At 34.9% G+C, this 26,721-nt stretch overlaps 2 protein-coding genes across 2 annotated transcripts; both read left to right on the top strand.

Moving 5' to 3' along the window:
• Positions 1 to 2,500: 2,500 nt before the first annotated feature.
• LOC143616660 (uncharacterized) lies at positions 2,501 to 17,522 on the top strand. The gene is made up of 10 exons (XM_077089428.1): positions 2,501 to 2,766; positions 5,081 to 5,158; positions 13,523 to 13,835; positions 13,923 to 14,149; positions 14,237 to 14,339; positions 15,611 to 15,711; positions 15,811 to 15,985; positions 16,073 to 16,243; positions 16,338 to 16,438; positions 17,347 to 17,522. Exons 1-10 carry the CDS (start codon positions 2,509 to 2,511, stop codon positions 17,395 to 17,397), a joined length of 1,578 nt encoding a protein of 525 aa, XP_076945543.1. The 5' UTR covers positions 2,501 to 2,508; the 3' UTR covers positions 17,398 to 17,522.
• A 7,954-nt stretch (positions 17,523 to 25,476) lies between these two features.
• LOC143617207 (uncharacterized) lies at positions 25,477 to 26,343 on the top strand. The gene has a single exon (XM_077089839.1). It carries the CDS (start codon positions 25,477 to 25,479, stop codon positions 26,341 to 26,343), a length of 867 nt encoding a protein of 288 aa, XP_076945954.1.
• The last annotated feature ends 378 nt before the right edge of the window (positions 26,344 to 26,721 follow it).

Below are 26,721 nucleotides of genomic sequence, written 5' to 3'. Positions count from 1 at the left end.
ATTTCCTAGTCAATAACCTTCAATCTATTTATGAGATTGAAGGGTGTTGACTGGTCAATTTCATTAAAACCCGTTAAAGGGCAAAACAGTCAACAAGTTTGACTTTACGTTTTCTCATACTTCTGGTCGGATTCAATGTTTGGTCCAGAAGACTTTTATTCTCGTAACGAAATTTTAAGGCTTCTGACCAAAACTCAACTTCTGACTCGCTGTTCGGATTCTGGTCAGTACTGACTTGTTTAAATATTAAAATTACTACTCAACCGTTTAGATTGATTCAAGCGGCATTAAGTTCATTTTTACTCATAGTTTTTATTCTCAAAGTTTCATGTTCTGATCATTTACATCGTTTGGCGCGTTAACGGACGATTGCTTATTATATTCTTAATTTTAGTTAACTTGCTTATTATTTAAGGTGAGTTTTGGCATTCCTCTATTTTACTTATTTTCAAACGTTTTGGGGATGTATGCGTACTATTTAGTATTTCGTATTATACATATCTTAAACTAGCAAACGTGATGTTGTGTGTGATTAACCGAATAAACTTGCTACATGATTACTCGTTTACTTTTACGCATTCGGAGAGGTCCAACATATTCTCATTATAGTATGATCATACGACCATCATGTTAACCGGCGCCCGATTCGCTTGGCAATGGTCTCTTGACACTTTACTTGCTTATGGTTTGGTTAAATTTACCGTAATTATGTATGTTTTGCTATCTTTCGTATTATATTATAATCTTGCAAAACTGGTGACATTCTCAGTCAACATATTGTTGACAAATCTATTTTATTTTATACGCATATGCATGTTATCGCTTGAGTTGAAGAATTGAAGTTATGGACACCTAGTCGAGACCCTAGGATTTTTTAAGGAAAATTTATTTTAAGTTTTAATTTGGATTATTATTACTAGTGCTTTGCTTTTGGATTATTTGTTATATTTGGATAATGTGTGCTATAAATGGAATAAATTAATTAATAGGTATTGTCACATTTATTTATGGTAGTTACCTTAAGCTACGAACAATCATGCTCACGTCCCGGCATTTCCACCTTAGGTTGGAGTGTAACATTATTTATCATAATTAGGCCTTATTTATCATCAATAGGCCTAGTTAACCGTCATTAGGTGTAAGTGATAGTCTAGGCAGAGACAACACTTATTCGTTTTTATAAGCAATTCTTTCGGGTTTGTAATTTCATCAACAATATTTTTAGTTATCAATCATCAAAGATGGGAGCAACATTTTATTATTATTATTAATAATATAAACACTTTATTCTTTCTTGTGAACACTGATTTTGTAGATTGGTTGTTTGGTTTCTGGCTGGTTAGTTCTTTTCAGGCCATCATGACCATTTGGTTATTGTTTAATCATTTCATAGGTTAAACTAATAAAGAAGTTAAAAAAAAAAATTAGGTTTGACTTGGTTATGTTTCTAGGGCTTGTACTAGTACTAAGTTAAAGAAAAAGTAGCAAAAGTTGGAAAAGCAGCTAAAACTACAACCTATTTCACATGTCAGCGATTAATTCGTAATAAGTTTGCATTTTGGATCAAATGAGCTACTTGAAAAAAATCACAGTGGTTGAAACCGCAATTTATTGTTAGTAAAATTATGGGATTGAGGATGGGGATAAGATGTGAATGCCCTTACATGAGTTATAATAACTTAGGTTTTTCTATTTAAATTTGATTATAATATATTCAAAACATGTTGAGTATAAGGGTGTTCAGTATTTGAATCGAACTTGAGGAACTTGAAATTCTACTTGGCTTGCATTCGAATTTGAAGGTTCAAGTTTGATTTTCAATAATTCAAATTCGATTTAGTAATCAAATTTGAACCGAATATGAATTTATAACTTTAAATTCAAATTATATAATTTTTTTTATTATAAATAAAGATATTTATAAGAAGATAAATTACAGAAATGCCTTAAGTTCTAAGGACTAAAAATTGTAAGTTCTATCCTTTTGGTTAGTAATTCATGTAATTAGACGTTACAATTTTAAATATTTAAGATGTTATAACTTTGAATAATTTATTGTTCTGTAGGCTTATGCATTTTGTTGTTAAAAGACTCAAATTTATAGTGATTTTTAAATTGGATTAAAAATAGATTTTTTTAACTGAATTTAATTCAAACCCATTCAAATTTCATTTTCGAATCAAATTTTGAATTCGAACAAAATCGAATCGAAATTTACAATATGTTTCAAATTCGAGTTCCGTCTTCAAAATTCAATTCATTGAACACCCCTCGTCGTCGAGTATCATAAAATTATTGAAATGAAAAATTAAAAGACAATAAAAATTGAGTAGTATTTAAAATGATTATTTATTTATTTCCTGAAATAAATAAAAAGAATAATAACATCTAATCATCTATCAACAAATGGAACTATGAAAATGGCTATGGAAGAATAAGCTTGGTTTCTTCAACAACATCAATGAACCTTTAATAAATAATTCCACAAACAAAGCAAACAAAAGAAAGATGTTCATGCTTCAGTCGGATCTCCGATCCGCCATTCAAATAGCAGCAACCTACTGCTATTTCAAACCCAATCGCCACTACGAGCCACCACCTGTTTCCATCCGTACGCCGTCACGCCTGAGACCGGTTCACGCGGCGGCGGCCGTGGAACGAGTCACCGACAAGCCTCCGATCTGTACGGCTGATGAGCTTCATTACGTTTCCATTCATAATTCCGACTGGCGCCTCGCTCTCTGGCGTTACAAGCCGCCTCCGCAGGTCTCTGCTCTCATCTCCAACAAAACCGAACAGAAATTAACCGAAAACCCAGTTAACCCAAAATGGGTTATCTTTTTTTTGTTGCCCTCTGTTTTTCTTTTACTCTTGGTTAACCGAAAATGGGTTATTTTTTTTAACCCTAGTACCCCATTAACCGGAAATGGGTTATCTTTTTTTTTTTGGTTACTTTCAGTTAACCGAAAATGGGTTATCTTTTTCTTTGTTACTCTCGGTTAACCAAAAATGGGTTATCTTTCATTTTAACCCTAGGTTAACCGAGCATAAACCAAAATTGGGTTATCCTTTTTTACTACCTTGGTTAACCGAAAATGGGTTATCTCTTTTTTTTTTTACTCTCGGTTAACCAAAAATGGGTTATTCTTTTTAACCCTAGTTTAACCATGTACCCCATTAACCGGAAATGAGTTATCTTTTTTTTTTTTGGTTACTTTCGGTTAACCGAAAATGGGTTATCTTTTTCTTTGTTACTCTCGGTTAACCGAAAATGGGTTATCTTACTTTTTAACCCTAGGTTAACCGAGCATTAACCGAAAATGGGTTATCTTTTTTTACTACCTTGGTTAACCGAAAATGGGTTATCTTTTTTTACTACCTTGGTTAACCGAAAATGGGTTATCTTTTTTTTTTTTTTTTGCCCTCGGTTAACAGAAATCCAATTTACTAAAAATGGGTAATCTTTTTTTATTACCCTCGGTTAACCTAAAACCCAATTAATTGAAAATGGGTTTTTCTCACCCTCGGTTAACCGAAAATGGGTTATCGTTTATTTCGGGTGATTCAGTGTATGCACATGATATAATGATAATTGAAATATTTAAGACCTCTTACACAACTTGGGTTTAATTGCAGCATGAACTTGTATGAATGTATGTGAATATGAAGAAGGTGTCAACAAATTTACTGGATAAAAAATGTTGAATAATGTTTATTTCTGGTGATTAATTGTGTATCAATCAATCATACCCAGTAAAATCCCACCGACAGCAGAGCTATAGGTAGGGTCTGAGGAGGGTGGGATGTAGGCACACCGTACCTCTATCCAAAGGAATAAAGAGGTGGCTTCCAGAGAGACCCTCGGCTCTAAGAACATGTGTATGAAGCAAAAAAAAGTAAATCAAAGTTTAACAGTTATATAAAAAACTACTACTAATTATAATAATATTAATAATAAGGTCACAGTTTAACCGCAATATAAAAGCTAATAATAATAATAATAATAATAAAATATGTAAGGGAAATACCATTATGGTATGGTATTTCTGGTGATTAATTGTGTGCAAATGATTAATGATATTGACATATTTAGGACATCTTATACAAGGTATATCAGGTTAGATACCCTGGATTCATAACTATAAATTATAATGATAACTAGGTGTATCATGAACACTAATGTTATAGATGACTGATATGATTCAAAAAGGTGGTTTTTGGTGATAAAATCATAGTGGAGATGTTGGGAGAAAAAGAAAATCTAGTTGTTACAGTTCATATGCCATAACTTTTTCTTAGTGGTTGATTGTTTCTAATCTCTATATACCTCAAAAGTTCAAAAACTTGAGAACCTAACAAAAAATCAAGTCTAGAATTTTCTGTTTTTTCTTTTTTATTTTTTCGTTTTGTTTTTTATTAAAACTTTAACCGGTAAATGCTGAGACGAAAGAAGATGTCCATGATCTATGATGCATATCTTAAGGCATAACTCTACGACTCTATCCAACAAGATCAAACATAGAAACTAGGCTGACCCCGCATATATGTGTATGCATACATAAGAACGAACATCCATACACACGCATATATGTATTGTATATATGTATATGTGTGCAAAGGAGTGTTGTATGCAGGCATATATGGATCTATGTATATCTAGGGTCGGGTTATCTGGAGAAAACCTCTTTGTAACTTATGAGAATAGCTTTTATGATTACAGCACGTTTTACTCATTCAAAAACCTCTTCATGCAGTAAGTGCAGCGTATTATTTGTCTATTTTCAAAAAATGGCCATGCTCAAAGATATTGATGGTATGGGCATAAAAGACCGGGGGGGGGGGGGGGGGGGGGGATTTCATGTTTTAATCTGAAATGGGAATAATGCTGAATCTAGTTCTGTATTAACTCAATTGTAATTTTGCTGGAGAATAGATAGTTGGGATGAGTCTGTATTGATCTTTTTATGCCAACAGTGTGTAAAACTATGTGATATTGAATCTACTATAGTTAATTTAGAGATCAATTCAAATATTATGGTTTATTCTGATTATATATGTACTTTGTTTATGCATGATATAGGCGCCTTCAAGGAATCATCCATTATTGCTTTTAAGTGGAGTTGGAACAAATGCAATTGGATATGATCTTGCCCCCGGGGTGAGTTAAAAGTTATATTTCTGCTTGTTCTTCATCCTACTTTCACAGTTTACATTACCAATAATCAGTTTTTTTAAGCCTTAACCATCATGGTGTCATACTCATACCCTTATTTTTCTTTTAGTTTTATAGGTAAGTATTAACAGTCTTTTATTTGTTATATAAGTATTATCAGCAGATAAGTTTTAGTTTAACTTTAGGTTAGGATTATTGTTAGTATGTTGATTAAGTTAAGGTTTTCTGAGGTCATGTAACATTGTTAGGCACTGAACCATATTTTAGTGAACTCACACAAGACTTGGTATTCAATTTCTCCCTATTGATTATATTTGCACATATAGACTATGTGTACTGGTTTTAACTGTCTAGTTAAAATGCCACCTAGGTGCCATGCAGGCACAAATTGAATTTACTAAGACTAGACGTAGTGGTGCAATGCCGGGCGTTAATATAGTGAGTCGGCTGCCAAATCATTGCTAGAGCATTTGCCCGCCATGCCCTTGACTGGTGCTAGTGGTACATTATAATTTTGAATTCCAAAGAAATCATTGCCAAAACACTCCCTTTTTTTTAATTCAAAATAAAAAGAAAAGAAAATATTGGATTCCAAAATCTTCTATTTGTTAGACTTGTTTTTGGAAATTCAAAAACAAAAAAAAAAGAAAAGAATTAATTATAATTTTCACACTATATAAAGTATAAACCAATAACTTTAACCATTTTCACCATACCAAAAAATACTTAACTCTATATTCTTTACATCTCTTGCAATCATGAACCCCAAAGATCAAAATATCCATGTGATGAACGCTTTCGACCCAAGCAATCCGCTTTACGTAAACATACATGCAGCAAATGATCCCAACAACCCGTACTACTTCAACGCAAGCACAAACGAAATCTTAGACCGACCTCTATCCCAATCCCCACAACTGAGACCTATACCCGTAACCCCACAACCAAGACCCAACTTCTTTTTCGACTAAAATGAATCCCAAGATTATATCTCACATGGAAAGCTTGGATTCTAAAATCGACCATGTACTCGAGTTTATAAACGAACAGCAAATCGGCATCGATTTTTCTTTTCTCGATAAAGACTTATCTCATTTACCACCCGAAGATCCCGCTACAAGGAAGAATGAAATCTGTGCTAAATATCATGCCAACGAGTAGTTTTTTTAATAGTATCTTTTTTTTTAATTTCAGGTTCCTGCATTTTTTAAGTATCATTTGTTTTTTCTTTTTATTTCAAGTATCCTTTTTTTATTCCTATGTGCTTGTAACATTTATTTTATTAAATATGTTATAGTATTTTATTAGGTGGTTTTATTATTTAAATTATTATGTTTATTGAATAATAAAATATTAAGTAAATAAAAAAAATGATTGAATAATAATTGCAATTAGTTAAAACCATTACACTTAATCTGAAAAAGGGCTTTAATGAATTCAATTTTTGCCTACATGGCACCTAGGCGGCCATGAATGAATGGTTAATGCCCCTCAAGGGGCATTTTCCACCGCATCATCATCAATTTTTTTAGTTAAAAGCATGTGTAATGAATAACACCCTTTTAATTATTACACTTCAACACATATATGGGCTTTATTGTAAAAATGCCCATACCCTTATAACGCCCCGGGGATGGTGTAGGGGCTTTATCCACCCATATAATGCTCCATTACACATGGCCTTAGTTAAAACCACTACACATAGTCTAAAGCCCATTTTAAATTAAGTGTGGTGGTTTTTAACTCATTGCAATTATTACTCAATCATTTTTTTATTTACTTGATATTTTAATATTCAATTATTATATTAATTTAAATAATGAAACCACATAATAAAATACTAAAAAAATTTAATAAAATTAAAGTTACAAGTATATAGGAATAAAAAAAGGTACTTGAAGTAAGAAGAAAAAACAAATGATACTTTAAAAAAACGCAGGAACTAGAAATTAACAAAAATGAAGAAGAAAACGACTACTCATATATTTGGCATGAATTTCGTTCTTCCTTTGCTTGAATATAGCACAATCTGGTAAATGAGATAAGTCTTTATCAAGAAAGGCAAATTTAATATTGATTTATTGTTCATTTCAAAACTCGGTTGATTTTAGAATCCAAGCTTTCTACAAGAGATAATATCTAGCGATTCCCTGTCGTCGAAGAAGTCGGGTCTTAGTTGTGGAAATATGGGTATAGGCGTTAGCTGTGGGGCTAAGGGTAGAGGTCGGTACATGATTTCGTTTGGGCTTGCGTTGTAGTAGTACGGGTTGTTGGGATTATTTGTTGCACGCATGTTTACGTAAAGCGGGCTGTTTGGGTCGAAAGCGTTCATCGCGAAGATGTTTTGGTTTTTCGGGTTCATGATTGCAAGAGAAAGATGTAGAGAATATAGAGTTGGGTATTTTTTTGGTTAATATAGTGTAAAAATTACAATTTTTTATTTATTTATGAATTTTCAAAAACAAGTATTAACGAATAGAAGATTTTGGAATCCGATTTTTTCTTTGTATTTTGAATTCTCCTAACGGATTGTTTTGGTAATGATTTCTTTGGAATTATAATTTACCTTTTGTAAGCCACTAGCGCCCGCCAAGGGCATGGCGGACAAATGCTCTGCCAATGATTTGGCAGCTAGCTCACTACTATGATGCACGGAAACGGCAAGCATGGACGGGTCCCCGTATCGGGGACGGATACGCCGGAGAAACGTTTCCCGGCCGCTTCTGAAAATCTGGGACGGTTGGTAATACGCTTTCGGGCTTGGGTACGGATTAATAAAGGTTTAAGAAACGTTTCCGGCGACCTGTAGTGAACTCCGGCGGTAAATTCCAGCGACGGAGCACTGTTTCTGCCAGATTTCATAGGGAGAAGGAGAAGAAAATGTGGCTGTAACTGAGTGAAATAAATTAGGGGCTTTTAGGTTTAAACAAGTTTAGTTTTTTTTAACATTTAACCCCTTTATCTTTTACTTGTTTGCAACTACCCCCTAAAACTTTTAAACTTTTACAAAAAAGTGTTTTTTCTGTAGTCTATTCTCTCTAGGTTTGTGTATTTCATTTGTAACCCTAAGTAACGTATTCCATTCTTAAACAATATATATCTATTTTGGGATATGTTTAATATATTTGTATTTTTTATATATTCTTTTTGCCGTACCCATATCTTGAATTTTTGATTTTTGCTGTCTCCCGTACCCGTAACGTCCCCGTATCCTGCTCCCGTACCTGTTCCCGTGCTACTTAGGCTCACTATCTTAATGCCTGCTATTGCACCACTACGTCTAGTCATGCTTTTTCTTGCCTCTTCTAGTAAACCAAAGAAAATATATCATCCACACTCCAGAGAATTAGTGATAATGTTGGGGAATATCTGAATAAAACGGGTATCTTGGATTTCTGAGAGTCGTGATCACATTTTCAGATTAAAGCTATTTGTGGTTCACAAATGAATTGATCGGATAAAACTCATAATTTTGAAAGCAAGAGATTGGTATGATTATTGTGAGAGAATATTGTACCAGTCAATGATCTCGTATGATCAAGAAGAGTATTATTAGGGTTAGGGTCAGTGATGACATGTTTTGATATTCAAAACAATAGACACTTCTGTTAGTTATCATGAAAGCTTATGAACGGAATTTAATTAAATTGCTGATACGATTTTAATGAAGTAACATATGTCCAAAATAAAAAATTTCTAAGCTAACCTTCTCCAGTTTATCAAACTTGCTCGTCATGTCCTTAAACGATTGCCCGTCCGTCGTCTTCACAGCAAATAGTTTTAATCTTTTGTTAGGGAATTTCGAAATAAAACGGGTGTCTTGGATTTCTGAGAGTCGTGATCACACTTTCATATCAAAACTATTTGCTGTGAAGATGGTGAATGGGCAATCTTTGAAGGACATGACTAGCAAGTTTGACAAACTAGAGAAATTCGAAGGTCAGGACTTTCGCAGATGGCAAAAGAAGATGCACTTCCTTTTGACTGCCATGAAAGTGGTGCACGTGGTTGAGTACGCCCAGGCCGGTGGTTGAGGAAGAAGGAAACCTGGAAAAATTTAGGAAGAAATCAAAATGGGAGAATGACAACTACATCTGCCTCGGCCTTATTCTGAACGATATGTGTGATTCGTTATTTGATTTGTATTAAAACATTGAAATCGCTAAGGAACTGTGGGATATACTTGAAGCCAGGTATATAGCAGAAGATTTTTCAAGTAAGAAGTTTCTTGTGAGTAATTTTAACAATTACAAGATGGTTTGAGTCCAGGTCTGTTGTGGAACAATACCATGAATTGTGTTGAATTTTAAGGCAGTTTTCCTAACATAAGATGAACATGGATGAATTCATTTCTGTTTCATCAATCATTGACAAGTTACCCTTTTTTCATGGAAAGATTTCAAACACAATTTGAAACATTTGAAGGGTGAATTAAGATTGGTTGAACTTGGAAGTCATTTCAAAATTGAAGAGGGATTGAGAACATTTGAAACTATTGATGTCAATGATGTTAAACGCCCTGTTTGCGGTGCACGCATACAATGTATATATGTGTGAACCCTCGGGTGGGCAAAAGTGAAATTGCACTAATTTTGACGTTATTTTACTAATCTCGTGAAAATAACGTTAAAAGTGACGGAAGGTTAATCAGGCATCCTGTGGTGGAGTTGATAGCCGAAAGACAAGGTACATGCACCAATCTACCGGTGTGCCGATGGTTGAGTGTTATGTGCCGTATGTCGAAGGCTTGATGCAAAACTACTATCGAGCCGGGGGTCTCACTGGAAGCATCCTCTCTATTCCTACGGGGTAGAGGTAGGCTGTCTACATCTTACCATCCTCAGACCCTACCATAGTCTGCTATTTGTGGGATATACTGAGTACGATGATGATGGTGATGATGGTGATGGTGGTGACGTGGTGGTGGGATATACTGAGTACGATGATGATGATGATGATGATGATGACGACGTGATGGTGATGGTGGTGACGACAGTAAGAGTAAGTACAAAGGGAAACGTAAGTTTCAAGGAAACAACATGGGTCCAAACAAGAAGGAAAACGAGGGCTATTGGAAATGTGACAAACCGGATCTACCTTAAGAGGGATTATCGGGTTGGAAAAGTGAACAATAATGGTTTGAAGAACAAGCATGATTCAGGTCCAAGCGGGTCTAAGGACCAAGGAAAGCAACAAGGTCAGAATTTAATACACAATTTAATTCGGTTGAGAATTTATGTTTCACTAATTTTTGAAGCATGTTTTGTGTAAGATGATGTTGCTGGGTCTGTTGATTCAGGTGCAACTAACCATGCATGCAAGAATTTTCAATGGTTTGAAGAAATTGAAGATGGATCTATTTTAAAAATGGGGAATGCTGCAACCAAACTGATCAAGGGATTAGGCAAAGTCAAGCTTGCTTTTACTTCTAAAAAATGTTTGTGTTAGATATTGTTTTATATGTTCCCTGGATTCGAAAGAATCTCTTGTCTGGTGTTGTTTTAAATAGTTGCGGTTATAAGCAAGTGCATGAAAGTGACAAGTATATTTTGTCAAGACATAGTACTTTTGTTGGTTTCGTTATCTATGTAATGGTATGTTTACGTTGAATGTTGATGTTCCATTTGTTAATCAATCTATTTTCATGGCTTTCACTAGTTCTAATATTATTTTAAATGAATCCGAAATGCAGCGTGCTAGATTAGAACTAGTGGAAGCCATGTAAATAGATTGATTAACAAACGAAACATCAACATTCAACATATCATTACATAGATAACCAAAGTACCATGTCTTGACAAGATATATTTGTCACTTTCATACACTTGCTTAAAATAACACCAGACAAGAGATTCCTTAGAATCTCGGGCGCATATAAAACATTGTCTAAACACAAACATCTTCCAGAAGTAAAAACAAGCTTGACTTTGCCTAGTCCATTGACCGGTTCGATTGCAGCATTCCCCATCTTTAAAATAGAACCATCTTCAATTTTTGGAATTTTTTCAAACCATTGAAAATTCTTGCATACATGGTTAGTTGCACCCGTATCAACCCACCAAGCAACGTCATCTTGCACAAAACATGTTTCGGAAATTAGTGAAACATAATTCTCAATGGAATTAAAATTGTGTATTAAATTCTGACCTTGTTGCTTTCCTTGGTCCTTAGACCCGTGTGGACCTGCATCATACTTGTTATTTGAACACTTATTATTCACTTTTCCAACCCGATAATCCCTCTTAAGGTGGACCCGGTTTGTCACACTTCTAACAACCCTCGTTTTCCTTCTTGTTTGTATCCATGTTGTTGTTTCCTTGAAACTTACATTTTCTTTTGTACTTATTCTTACCCTTGGATGTTCTAACATCCTCAACCATGTTAACAGATTGACCAGCCTATTTTTTAACATCAACAGTTTCAAATGTTCTCAAGTCCTCTTCAATTCTGTAGTGAACTAGTGACTTCCAATTTCAACCAAACTTAGTTCACCCTTCGTGTGTTTGAAATCTTTCCATGAAGGTGTTAACTTGTCAATGATTGATGAAACAGAATGGATTCATCCATGTTTCATCTTGTGTTGGGAAAACTATCCTAAAATTCGACACCATTTATGGTATTGTCCCACAATAGACCTGGACTCAACCATTTTGTAATTGTTAAAATTACTTACAAGAAACTTCTGTCATATACTTGGCTTCAAGTATTTCCTACAGTTCCTTAGTGGTTTCAATGTTTTGATAAAAATCAAACAACGAATCACATATACCATTCAGAACAAGGCCGAGACAGTTGTAGTTGTCAATTCTCCCATTTTGATTTCTTCCTAATTTGTTACATGTTTCCTTCTTCCTTAACCACCGGTATGGGCGTACTGAACAGGTGCATCACTTTCATGGTAGTCCAAAGAAAGTGCATCTTCTTACGCCATCAAAGTCCTGGCATTCGAATTTCTCTAGTTTGTCAAACTTGCTAGTCATGTCCTTCAACGATTGCCCGTTCGCCATCTTCACAGCAAATAGTTTTGAAAGTGTGATTATGACTCTCAGAAATCCAAGATACCCGTAAAGATCAAAACTATTTGTGTGAAGATGGTAAACAGGCAATCGCTGAAGGATATAACGAGCAAGTTTAACAAACTGGATAAGGTTAGCTTGGAAATTTTTTATTTTGGACATGTTGCTTCATTAAAATCATAACAGAAATTTTAATTATATTTCATTCATAAGTTTTAATGATAACTAGCAGGAGCGTCTATTGTTTTGAATTTCAAAACATGTTAACTGCAAAACCCTAATAATACTCTTCTTAATCATACGAGATCACTGACTGGTTCAATATTCTCTCACAATAATCATACTCAGTCTCTTGCTCTCAAAATTACGAGTTTTATCCGATCAATTCATTTGTGTGAACCACAAATAGTTTGATCTGAAAGTGTGATCATGACTCTCAGAAATCCAAGATACCCGTTTTATTTAGAAATCCCCCAACAGGTAACATATAAACAAGTATTCATATATCATGACAACCTACACAAGATCACAAATTTATGAGTTTTCTTTGAGTATCTGTCACGCCTTCGTCTCAAAAGACCTCACCAGAATTTGCCATTAAATCAATTCATCAGATCTCTTTCTGAGGAAAAATTAGATTATTTCAGGTGGGTGGTTGCTTCATGATAATTTGGAAGAGAGGGGGGCTATTTTTAGTGTAGTTGACATGCGAGATATGAACCTGAGTTTGTTTTGAGTTAAACAACATGATTGATTGTTTCTTAAAAATGCATCTGATTGATTATGCTAAATTAGTGAGGGAGGTGATTTGTACACAAGAACTACATGCTATAGCATAACAATCACTCACAAAGGATTGCCGTCTACATATTACCTCCCAAATCCCATTCAATAATGTAGAGTGTTACGAGTATAGAAAGTACAGGGGTCACTTTGTAATTTCGTGATAGTTATGACAGGGATCGTTTTGGTAATTGTTGAATAGTTGGTGTCTGTTTGTAAAAGAGTCAGTTGGGTCGTTAACAATTGAGTCTGTATAATAACGAATGGAACGATCATAATGGATTACGCTTGATATGGTTGAAACCTTCTCTCTCTGTTTCTTTTCGATTCTATCATAGAGATATTGTACACATGTTTATAGTTCTGATAGCCTAACCATAGGGGTTCTCGTTTAGTAGCTATTCTAGTATAGTATTGTTTTATTGTATAAATTCCTGATGGAAAAGACGACAAATATAAAAAAGGGAGGATATCAATGCATCCTTAGCAAGCTTTTAGTTTCTATTCAATATGACATTTTGCTTATTAGACACTTAATTTAATTTTGCAGTCTTCGTTTGCACACCACATGTCAAGCCATGGATTTGACACATGGATACTTGAGTTTCGAGGAGCTGGATTAAGTGCTGAGGTGGCATCCAAGGAAGTCAAACAGCCAGTCAACCTTCCTTCTGAACGGATGGACACAACTTCCAAAAATCCACAAACTGTCACTTCTGATTCTCCTGCACAAAGTAAAGTTTCCTCTGCCGAGGAAAAGAAAGAGACGGTTGAACTTGAATCTGATCAATCACAGTTATTGACAACATTTACAGAATCTTTTAAGCGTTTTTCTGAGCGATTATCAAATCTAATCAAGGAAGGTCAATAAGTAATAGCTTGTTATTATGTTGCAATTAAAGTGTTATAATTATACTGAAACTCACAACATGTTTGTGTATAACTTTCAGGTTCACCAGAAGCCTTACAGAATTCAACTTTAGCTACACAAATAAGAGATTTAAGTCAAAGGCTTGTGGATATTATGGAAGAAAGTCAAAAATCAGTGTCTCCACCGTTCACTGATTTTCTAGATCGGTTTTCTTCAACAGTTGAAAACCTCCAAACTCAAGTTGACCTCCTTGGGAAATACAACTGGGACTTTGACCACTATCTGGAAGAGGACGTGCCTGCTGCGGTATTGTCACAAATCAATTACATTAATTTTTTTACTTTTAAATCAGTTCTATTTCTTAATTAGCCGGGTCTTTATTTTATGAAACAGATGGAATACATCCGAAGACAATGCAACCCGAAAGATGACAAGCTGCTTGCAATTGGCCATTCTATGGGTGGTATTTTACTATACTCCATGCTCTCTCGGAACGGTATGATATGAAATATACTATTATTAATTAGAGGTGTTAATTGAGAACTGTCTGGTATACACACCTTGCGTGCTGCTGTTGCTTGGTTTTAAATAAAGTTTATATTAAAACGTAGGTAGAAATAAGCGTGTCGGTATTTTTGGAATTTGGAAAAACATTATGGTGTAGTGGAAAGAAGATTAAAATATATCATAATTGCCCCTGGTCAGTTTTGAATAAAACTTTATATCCAAACATAGATAAAAATAAGCATGTCATAAGTCATAACGGTGTGTTTGAAATTTTGTTAAACAATATATATTAAAAAGTTATAAGGGAAAAACAAAATATGTCTAAATGTAATGATAATGTGAAAATAATAGTAGCTGTTAAGAGTTGTACTCGGGTCAGTGTTGAAAAAATATAGAAACGTAGATATAAATAAGCATGTTAAAATGGCGTACTCGGAATCTTATAAAACATTATATTTAAAAAGTTAAAAGAGAAAAAAACAAAATATGTTGTAAGAAGTAATTACAAATATTGAAACAGTAGTAGCTTTGTGGAGTTGTACCTTATGCTTGCTGAGCTTGTGAATCACGATTCATAACGATTACTAATTGTATACGTGTGTGTATATATATATAATTTATTCAAATGCCCGCTTTACAGAAAAAATTAAATTGCTACTATAAAGTTACAATCTTGTAATCATTTTTTAACACATTAACTTCTTTAAAACTAGAAAAACAAAAATAAGGTGTCTTTCTTGTTATGATCTAGGATAGCTTTTCTATATGCATCAATTACTATATGCAATGTTTTGTATTGTGAATCATCATCATCATCATCATCGTACTCAGTATATCCCACCAATAGCAAAGCTATGGTAGGGTCTGAGGAGGGTAAGATGTATACAGCCTTACCTCTACCCCGTAGGAATAGAGAGGCTGCTTCCGGTGAGACCCCCAGCTCGATGGTAGTTTTGCATCAAGCCTTGGACATAAGGCACATAACACTCAACCATTGGGACACCGGCCGATTGGTGCATGTACCCTTGTCTTTTGGCTATCAACGCTACCACATGATGCCTGATTAACCTTCCGCCACTTTTAACGTTATTTTCACGAGATTAGTAAAATAACGTCAAAATTAGTGCAATTTCACTTTAGCCCACCTGAGGGTTCACACATATACACATTATATGCGCGCACCCAAGCAGGGCATTGTATTGTGAATCATGAAACTTCAAATATTTGTGTACTGAAATATGGTTATTTTATTTTTACCAGCTTATGAGCAAAGAGAATCCCGGTTGGCTGCAATCGTTACTTTGGGAGCTTCACTCGATTACACTACTTCAAAATCATCACTGAAATTACTGACACCCCTGGTAAATACCCACAAATTTTCATAAAGCCCCTTAAACTTATTAGAAGTTTTGATACAGACCCTCAAAACTTTTAGTAGTTGTGTTTTTTGTGATTTACAGGCAGATCCGGCTCAGGCGTTGAATGTGCCAGCTGTCCCGTTAGGTGCATTGCCGGCAGCAGCTTACCCTCTAGCTTCTCGTCCTCCTTACGTTATGTCGTGGTTAAACCGTCTCATTACTGCACAGGATATGATGCATCCTGAACTCATGGAGAAGTTTGTCATGAACAACTTCTGTGAGTTCCTTAAATATCTTTGAATCTGTTTACTTGATCCGTTAAATATAAAACACAATCCATTTTTATTGTTTGACCAATGAGCAGGTACGGTGCCTGCAAAGCTGCTTTTGCAGTTAACAACTGCCTTTCAAGAAGGCGGATTACGTGACAGAAGTGGAACTTTCTTTTACAAAAATTATATCAACAAAATTGATGTTCCGGTCTTAGCCATTGCTGGTGACCTTGATCTCATTTGCCCACCTGAAGCTGTATATGGTACATCATACTGTCTATTACAAATAAACGTAAAAACATTTATTTTTCTGTTTTCAGTTTTTGTTAACTTGAGTCAATTGGACCAATGAAACAGAAACAATCAAATTAGTTCCTAAACATCTAGCCGTGTACAAAGTTTTTGGTGAGCCAGATGGGCCACACTATGCTCATTATGATCTTGTCGGAGGTCGTTTGGTATGTCATTTGTTATCTTTCCCTTCTCGTAGCACTGGTTAATTATGCCAATTCAGACCCGTTTACTTCTTAATGGGTTGATTCAAGTTATCCGTTATGGAATAATAGTTTTTTGTTCAAAACTTGTGGGCCACATGGGTTAAAGGGCTTAAACAAGTCAAAATTAGCTATATTTAAGAGGTGATAAACACTCGTATATAATGTACCAGTTTCCAAACATGGTCAACACATGTTCTTTTTAGCTGTATTTTTTCAGCATTTTACCCGTTATAAAATACAACTTGAATTAACTTTTTTTTATAGGTGACAATCATGACCCGTTCAAATAATGGGTTAATTTGGGCAAAACTTAATTATGTATGGGTTCATTTGGGTCGCCTTAAATTAGCCAACGGGTCAAAATTGATCACCTTAAATTAATCAGTGGGTTAAATTGGGTTACCTTAAATTAGTCAACGGGTCAAATTGGTTGCCTTAAATTAGTCATCGGGCCAAAACATACCAATTTTTATACAGCGTGACTTAAAAAGTTCCAAATGGGTACTTTTTTTTTCTTTCTAAATTGTTTTGACCCCAACAAAATTAAATTGATACTTTTTCTAACAGCCCGTATTGACCCGATTTCATTTTGCTTAGAACCCATTCTCACTCGTAACCCGAATCCCCCCAACCTGTCCAGTTTGCCAGACCTAACTTCCTCGCTTCACATTAATTAACAATGACCTAGATCTGAACTTTTTTTCCTCCTCAGGAGTTGTTCCAAATTTGGGCCCGACTCATGATGCCTTAATTATCTTGAAAATTCAGGCACCAGAACAGTTATATCCATATGTAATCGAGTTTCTGATAGCTCATGACTCGACCTAGTTTCACTATATACTCATTATATACAAAGATAATTTGCATAGATCTACATTCTTTGGAGGAGTAACCTCAGTAAACACACGGGGGATGAATGACATCCATGGAAATGATGCATATTGAAGGATATATTATTGTATCATCTTCTAGCGTATCTATACACCGAAAGGCGGATCTAGAACGGGTTTGGTGTATCTGAATCCATGCCCAACTTTCTGTAGAGTAAAAATGAAAAAGTACAAAATATTTTTTGGTATTTGAATTATGTATTTATTGTAGTCATGCATGCCATGGTTATAAACCATGGATTGATTCATTGATAAACTTTTGTGATGTATATGGAAACTTCATGGTCATTTACAAATGTTTTCAGAACTGGGCCGGGTCGGCTACATAACCCTGTTTTCTATTTGAACCGGATGGTTACTGGTTGGACTGCTGACCCGCATAATAAATTTATAGTAGATCTATTTGTATTGGATTTAGAATCTGACAAGTGGCAGAAAACAATGAACATCAAGATGCAGTACACATAAAAGACTTGGTTGATCTGCATGAATGTTAATGCACATACTTTCAAGGCACGACTGATGGCAAAATGTTCAATCAAACTTTCATGGTATTAATTACGTGGAAATTTTATCTCAAATGTCTATGCTTAAATCGACTATACTTATTGTCGCAGCCATATATTATGACTATAAATGTGGAAAAGGGATCGTTAAGACCACTTTTCGAAGAAAATTATATATATATATTTATAAACAAACCTGAAAGTTTAAAATAGGTTGGGTTTTCAGGTTTAAAAATTAACGAATATTACATGTGACTTATTTTATAGACAATCCAGGAGCTTTCCTGGAGAAGCTTAAGCTTCTATTAGAGGATGGGCCAGCTCATTCTTTTAGCTCACTCAGACAAGTTATTTATTTTTTATGTAACTTGTAGTCTGCGTTGAACCTGCAAGCCAACACAGTTGCTTTTCCTCAGACCTTAGCTTTATGTCACGTCAGAGATGTTAGACTTTAGCTTTATGTCATATCAGAGGTGACAGCCTGATGTTTACTATAGTGAGGAGCTTCCCTTGCCAGGCCAGCTATGGTAATGACTAATGAAGCTTCAAGTTTTCCAACTTAGCAAATGGAACTTGTGGCTTCTTAGCTGTTTGGCTTCTTTAGCTTGTAAGTGGGTAGGGGTACCCACATCATCATTGTTGTTAGTGACACAAATGCCAAATATAATCGTTCATATGACCTATTGTGCATATTTAAGTGGCTACCGAACATTCAAAGGAATTGAATAGATAATCCTTCACTGTCTAATCAAATAAACAACGTAAAAACAAAGATCTTGATCAAATGTACCATGTATGGGTATATCTCACAAGTTGAACTTCAACTTATCAAGCCTGCATTAAGCCTACACAACCTTTAGCATTAAAGGCACGTAACTTAAGGTCAGTGGCAGATCCATGATGTCTTTCCTATGGGTTCACCTTTTTCAATGTTCAAATTCGTACAACCAAATGTGAAGGTTTTTGGGCAGGTCGGGTCAGAGAATATTATATAATTCGATATCATAATTAAACAATATGTTAGTTTTAAAAAACACATTATAAAACTACAAGGTCAATAAAAATGAAAAAAAAATAAAATTACAATCAATGGGTTGTGAATGCATGATATGTGAATAAGTTTAGAGGTAACCAGAAACGAAACCGTTCATCTTTTAGCTATTTAAAACCCCACTAATAAGTAATAACACGATGATGGCTTACAGGAAAAAAAAACGGTTTAGAAAGACTAGAACTTGAGACTTTTCAAGTTTATAAGAGTATTAGGAACAATGAGTTTACCATTACACCATCTTAAACCTTTTGATATGATTTCGCTTCTATAAATCTATGGATTCACTAAAACTTTTTATATATCGTTATGACGTAAAATTTGAAAATCAGTGGGTTCCAGTGAACCTAGGGAACCCGCATTAGATCTGCCCTTGCTTAAGGCTAAGTTGTGTGGGCGTGTGTGTGTTTATATTGAGCTTAATGTCACAATGGTGAGGCAAACGTCATCGAGAATGATTCGGGGGACACCTTTGGAAAATCTCACATCCCTGATTGAGATATGAACAAAGCTCATCGAGGACGATGAATCCATAAGGGGAATGATTATGACACCCTAGGCAAACCCCACATCAGTAGACAACAGATGTTGGGTTCATTATGAGTATCTAACCTCAAATAACACCAAAACATTTTAGTTTAATGGTAGTGAATGGGTGGAGAACTCCACAGTTTAAGCGCATGTGGGATCATACCATGATGGGTTAATTTCTAGGAAGCCTCCACCAAAGCAATTCTTTGTGGGTAACAATATTTGTGGTATGAGAGGCTGAATGTTACATGAGGTGTGTACGTCGTCCTTAGTTGTCATTCAGGACCAACAAATCTTTCCCATTTATGTTACGAGTTACTAGTTTCATACTATCATGGGCTCATCAGAAAAGTGACCTAACTCCTTACTAGTGGAAGTAGAGAAATGCAAGACTTCTAGTGTACCCTTGCAATTAATCGTTGGAACTGAATGTTAAAAAAATAAAAGAGAAAATTACTTTTTGCATCCCTGTAGTCTGAGGGCGGAGTCATATCGAGTTCCCGAAAAAAAAATTGAACTGGTTGAATCCTCATGGTTCCAAAAGTGACCCGAATGAGTCCCTCTGTTAACTTTCAGTAAATAACATTGTTAAAATAAGGGACAAACCGGTCTTTTCACACATTAAAAGATAAAAAAACCAAAAAAACAAAAACAAAAGACAAAGAAAGAAAGAAAGAAAGAAAGAAAGAAAGCATCGTTCTTGTGACCCTACTCCCTGTTGTCTTCAATCTCCAGCCTTCGTTCAATTCCAATACTCCAATTCCAACTTTCGCTGTAGCCTCGGAACCTGCTGCCGTTGGTCCTTCTGCCGCTGTAGTCTCACAGTGCCTCGGAACCTGCTGCCGTTGCTACACACCACCAAACCCTATTCCCTATAAGATTCTCCAAATTTGTTACCACCATCATGGTTTATACTCAATTGTGTTTTTGAATTCTAACCCTCTACCATAACCAAAATGGTTTTTTTTTTCATCACCACTGCTAGTTTTTGGGTTTATTTACAGTGGGTTTTGTGTGAAGTTGGAGATGCCTACCAAGTGTTCAATGAAATGCCACCGATGATCGAATTATCAAATTGAGGGCTTTTGTAAGTTTTTGTTATATGATTGCCCGAATCGATTAGTTTTTTTTTTTTAAAAGAATGGTTCAATGTATTTTGTTAATAAAGTTTAGTTCGATGAGTTTATTTAAAAACATTCTCTTCGGTTAGTTTTGTTGAAAAAGTAGTTCGGTTCGATTTGTTAAAAAAGTATTTCGGTTCGATTAGTTTTTGTTAGAAAACTAGTTCGACCCGATTAGTTTTGTTTAAATAGTAGTCCGGTTCGATTATTTTTGTTAAAAAAAGTAGTTCAGTTCGATTAGTTTGGTTAAAAAAGTAGTTCGGTTCGATTAGTTTGGTTAAAAAAGTAGTTCGGTTCTATTAGTTTTGTTGTAAAAATAGTTCGGTTCGATTAGTTTTGTTAAAAGAAAGTAGTTCAATTTGATTAGTCTTGTTAAAAAGTAGTTCAGTTCGAATAGATTTGTTGAAAAAGTAGTTCGGTTCAATTAGTTTTTGTTCAAAAACCAATCCAGTTCAATTAGTTTTGCTAAAAAAAGTAGTTCGGATTGATTAGTTTTGTTAAAAAGTTGGTCGGTTCGATTAGGTTTGTTAAAAAAGTTGTTTCGTTCGCTTAGTGTTTCTTAAAAAACTAGTTCAGCCCGATTAGTTTTGTTAAAGAAGTAGTTTGATTCTATTAGTTTTATTTAAAAAGTAGTTTTGTTTGATAAGTTTGTTTAAAAAAAATAGTTTGGATAGAAATTTAAAATGAGGGACATAAAGTGAGCACAACCACAAACGATATGGACTCATATGAATCTTATAAAAGGACATATTGGTAATTTCAGTTTTCTATGGATGGAAACTTAACAGTGAGGACTCGTCTAGTTCATTTTTTGAACCACAGAGATTCAACCTGTTTAATTTTTTTTTCAGGGATTCAATATGACTCCACCCTCAGATTACAGAGACGTAAACAGTTATTTTCTCAAATAAAATTATGAAACAATTCAAATACTGCCTCCTTTCAGAATTTTGAAAATGATTATTAAAGGACTTATCTTTTATAAAATGATAGTAAAATCAACGTTCGTTGGATAAATCTTGTTTAAAATATAAGTCTTAAAAGTCTTCCAATGTGTTTTGGAGTATTGAAAACTCACAAGTATACATTTTGATATAAGAATTGACCATTTGGGAATCAAAATAAGTTTCATTTTTCAAAGACATATTAAACGTGCATTTCCAAACAACGGGTCAAAGTTCTTTCTAAGATGTTAATTCTTGGTTAAAATGTTTAATTGTTTGAAAAAAATTCAAAAAACATTCAGACTTCAAAATAGATAGTGTTGCAAAACTAGAACGACCACCACCGACAAATGAGATTCTTGTAGTTGTGTAATCATTGATTTAATTCAATTGACTAAACAAACACCCGTTTTTTTTTATTTCCTCAAAGTCACAATAATTCATTCTATTCTCCCTCGCATTCCTGCATACAAACGCTACCTAAGTTTTTTATTATAATCATTAATCTTTTTAACACTTCTCGTATTAGAAGAGACACCATAAATTTCTAGAGAGAAAGTGGGTGAGTGCTTTTATTGAAAAGGTGATCTCAACCTCACTTGGCCAAGAGTGGACAACATTAGTGAGATGATATAGTGATTGACTGACTGATTCAGACGAATATCATTGAGAATTTGAGATAAGATGTGATCATAAGTTTTATAACAGTAATCTTTACCACTTCGGTGAATACAAACACGTGGTTGAAGACAAATAAAGTAGATATAAGATATATTTGTTAACATCAACATAAACCGTCGTTGCATTTTTTGTGGTGATATATTTCTAACCTTAACCTTAAGTATTTATAAAATGTTATTTAATCTACACATTTTTAGAGGAAATATTTTCTTAACAAACAATTATACGAAAAGGTAGAAAAGAAAAAAAGTCTTTATATCTAACTTCTTACACATTTTTCATGTTAGACTATCTTCAATGTGTACATACTCTTGCTACCCAATATGACCTCGAAATTATCCACAATTTTAGGCACATTGAAGCCCTCCCGTAGGAAAGAGATCCATAAGGAAAATCCGACCGTCAGAGCACTATTATTTGGGTTCTTGTGCCAGCTTTTGAGCCATTTTCTTTTACTATAGTTTTTTGGTTTTCTTTTTCTTTTAAGTTTTGGAAACAGCTTTACGGGAGAAAGCTATGGTTGAAGAAGATAGCGATGAAGTGTAAAAGCATTCTCATCCATTCTCATATCTTCAAATCTAAAATTACACTAAAAATCAGTAATTTTTCTCTCTTCTATTCATTCTATTCAGTTAAATAATATTTTTATATTCCTTTATCATTACTTTTTCTCTTTCCTCTACTCATAACTAATTTCAACAAATATTAAAAAATTATAGGGGGTGAAGTGCATATTTTCAAATATACAGAAATATCTATTTTCTCTATCCTCTACCCACAACAATTTAAATCAATCACTACATTATAAAAATCTTCCTCAACGATACGATGTGAATGCTCTAAAAATGGGCAAAGGTTTTTTGTTTTATTAGGACTAGACGGGTGTCTGCACGATGCAACGGGTAGCAATTATGAGCCTTCATGGTTCGGTTTAAAATCTTGAAACCGTTTAAACCAATTATCGGTTTGGTTTCACAGCTGGGTTTTACTTTTAGTCGGTTTCAAAATTTTCAAATCGTAGCGAACAGTTTGATTCGCGTTTTATATCCGAAACCGACCATATGAACCAGACCAGACTGTAAACGTTGAATGCATGTAATTTTTTTATTATATGGTATTAGATATGCTTTGTTATATATAGTTGAGTGTGTGAGCAATGCAGCGGAGTATGTACGCAAACATGACATCAAACGTGTAACCGGTGTTACCGTTTCAGTAAGTGCGTGACTTCACAACAGTACGCGCGTAACCTGGTGATAGTATGCTCGTAATGCGGAAATGGAAGCTTAACTGATATTAGTAAGAACGTCACACAACGACTGTATGCGCGCAATCAGGTGTCGGTGCACATGTACGGCTACATTGAGTGTGTCTTGGCCCGCAACCTGTTCTGCCTAACACTGTTCTAACACGAAATTCGTTATGACTTGACCCCTTTCGACCTGAATCCGTCCCGAACCAAATCAAATTAACCTTTTTTGTATCGACCCATTCCAGCCTTAACACCCACCCAACCCGTTTGCCGGTCCTTAATGGTAATCACGTAACACATTAAGTTTTTAAAATGAAAAAAGTATAGCAATATCATCATCTAATTAAAGAGAATAAAATACTTGTTTTTATAGTATAATGTTTTTAAAAAATATTAACGTGTGAAAAAATTATAAACGTTTAAACGTCGTGAGGGTAGTAGGTTTAAAATAAGAGGTATATATGCAACTATTATATAGATTAACAAAATATAATTAAAGTTAAATGACCAAATTTGTAATTATTTTTGAATAAATTTAAAACAACTGTATATTTTGCTAAAAGACAATATTGTCAAAAGACAATTTTACCCTTAAAATGTCTTAATTTTATGCATTATGGCTTGTATTTTAAGTAACAAGTTTGATACCTCTTAAAATTTAATAGGTCCCTCACTCATAATTTATATATAGCATAGATAAGTTTTATATTCGGCCTTTAGTTTCGAAATAAATTTCATAGCCTTGGATATTTTAATATTAAGAAATCCAATTATAAAAAAATCAGTTTTAATGTTCGATAAAAAAAGTAACTTCATGTTCAGTTCTTTTTTTCTTTTATTTTTTACAAATAATTAAATGTGTGAATTGCAAGAAACGCTTGATAAATAAAGAGCTGGTTGTAAAATCTACCTGCCCTGCACAATATATTTTTTAGTTTTCATTCTCATATGCATATTTATATGTACTGAAATGCCACATGTCACCGATGCATCTTTTTAAAATTTTAGGTACATGCTGATCGAGCAAGAAAAGTAAGTTGCCCATGACTGTCTATTGATATCTGGATTGGTAACGGAACAAGAAGCAGGACGAGGTTACATATGAAATCACATTGAAGTCAAAGGTAAGCTACTTGAAATTTTGTTTCAGTCAGCGGGTCAAACTCCTATTTTCAAGTCAAACGAGTTGGTGCACATGTCTGCATGCTAACTATTAATGTGATGCATATTTGTTTACTGAAAACTCACATCTTTGACCTGAATACTCATGCCTTTTGGAGTTGTTTTAATATGGCGCATATGCAATTTTATTTCAAAATAATAAAAGTAGTATAAAATATATAACACATTGTCTCTTTATTATGTATTAAGAAGAGTTTTATGTGTTTACAATCATTTAAATAATAGATAACTTGGGAATGGCTTTCTTTTACAAATTCTGCTCGAGGTTGGCATGTTGTAATAGACCGGTGGGGGCAGTTCGGTCAAAAGTATTGGGGGAGGATTTGGAATCAAGTGAAATAGCTCACTTGTGGTTTAGGTTACATTTGACGTCACCTCCAACATTTACAAGTTGCTTCAGATCAAAAAGTGTATCAACGAGTCAGATTTCATCTAAGCTAATACTTTTAGGTTAATTCAGATCCGGGTCAAAAGTCAAACGAGCCAGCGGGTCAACAGTCAAACGGGTCATGAGTTAGTGGGTCAGCCAAAACAGTTAGAATGATTCTTGAAGAGTGGGACAACTGGAAGTATGATTTGCTTATCTTTAGGAGAAAGTAATGGCACGTTCGTTTTATGCACGTTTATTTCAAGCTTAAATAGTTAAGGTTATCTTCATATTTTGTATTCAGAAATTTCAATTTCACTTTCATTCCCTGTAATCGTTTGTTATTTTGCTTAAGAAAATCTGAAGCTTTTGCTCCAAAATTCCTGTGTTGTTTGAGTAATATACCATTGATTATCCATCAATTGGTATCAGAGCAAGGTCTATTGTATGCCCAAATACCTCAAATTCAAGACTATGTCAGTTGTTACCACCGGAGCTCAAAGTGAAGGCAGCGGCGGTATGCCGTTTCAATGTCTGATCCTAACGTCCACGAACTACAATTCGTGGGCAATCAAGATGGAAGCTATTATGGATGCCCAAGGTGTTTGGGAGGCTGTCAATCCACCAGCCGGAGGGGCTGTGGATGATAAGAAGAACAAGATGGCCAGAGCTTTTATCTTTCAGGCGACACTGGAGGTGGTATTGCTACAAGTTGCGAAGAACAAGACAGCGAAGGAGGTTTGGGACTCTCTAAAGAATCGTTATCTGGGTGCTGATCGAGTTCAGCAGGCTCGAGTCGCTACCCTAAAACGAGAAATTGATTCATTACGTATGAAGGAAGGAGAGACGGTGGATGAGTTTACTGGGAAACTGAGCGAACTGGTGTCAAAGCTTAACAGCTTGGGAACCATTATGGAAGAAGGGGTATTGGTGAGAAAGTTGTTGGATTCGATGCCCGACAATTATCTTCAACTTGTGGCCTCTATCGAGCAATGTTTGAACCTCGATACGATGCCATTTGATGAAGCAATTGGGCGTATGAAGGCGTATGAGGAACGCATTCGGCGGAAGAACACAACTGGAGATACTCAGAGCAAGTTATTTCTCACACAATTAGAGCCAAAGGGAAAACAGAAGTCTGTAAGCCATGACAGTTACAGAGAAGGACATGGACGAGGCCAGGGTTGGTCTGGTTCTGATAGTCGTGGGCGGGGCAGAGGAAGAGGCCGTGGGTTCGGTCGTGGTAGAGGTGGTCGAGAAGGGTCCAACCAAAACCAAAAGGGAAGAACCTGGAATAGAGATAAGAGCCACATAAAGTGTTTCGAGTGTAATGAGTTTTGACACTATGCTAGTGAGTGTCCAAAAGAAAAAGTGAATGAACTTCAAGCAGCACAAACTAATCTTGTTCAAGCCCAAGAGGAGGACCCTGCACTCCTCATGGTCAATGGTACCGAAGACAAAAAAGAAGTGGTTTTGTTGAATGAGAAAGAGTAATGCCAGGCCAATACAAACCAACTACGGGTGAAAGTGAGTGGTACCTCGACAACGGGGCGAGCAACCATATGACCGGAAGTCGGGATTATTTCTTAGAACTTAATGAGAAGATCACTGGAAAAGTTCGTTTCGGGGATGGCTCAACTGTTGAAATTAAAGGAAAGGGCTCTATACTGCTTGAGTGCCAAAATGGTGAACAAAGGTTGCTTACTGGTGTATACTACA

Source organism: Bidens hawaiensis, unplaced genomic scaffold (assembly GCF_021521415.1).
Source record: "Bidens hawaiensis isolate Kalapana, Puna unplaced genomic scaffold, B.hawaiensis_p1.1 tig00002307_1, whole genome shotgun sequence".
Classification (NCBI taxonomy): domain Eukaryota; kingdom Viridiplantae; phylum Streptophyta; class Magnoliopsida; order Asterales; family Asteraceae; genus Bidens; species Bidens hawaiensis.
The sequence above is the reverse complement of the archived record's forward strand: the minus strand, read 5'-3'. Positions and strand labels throughout refer to the sequence as shown.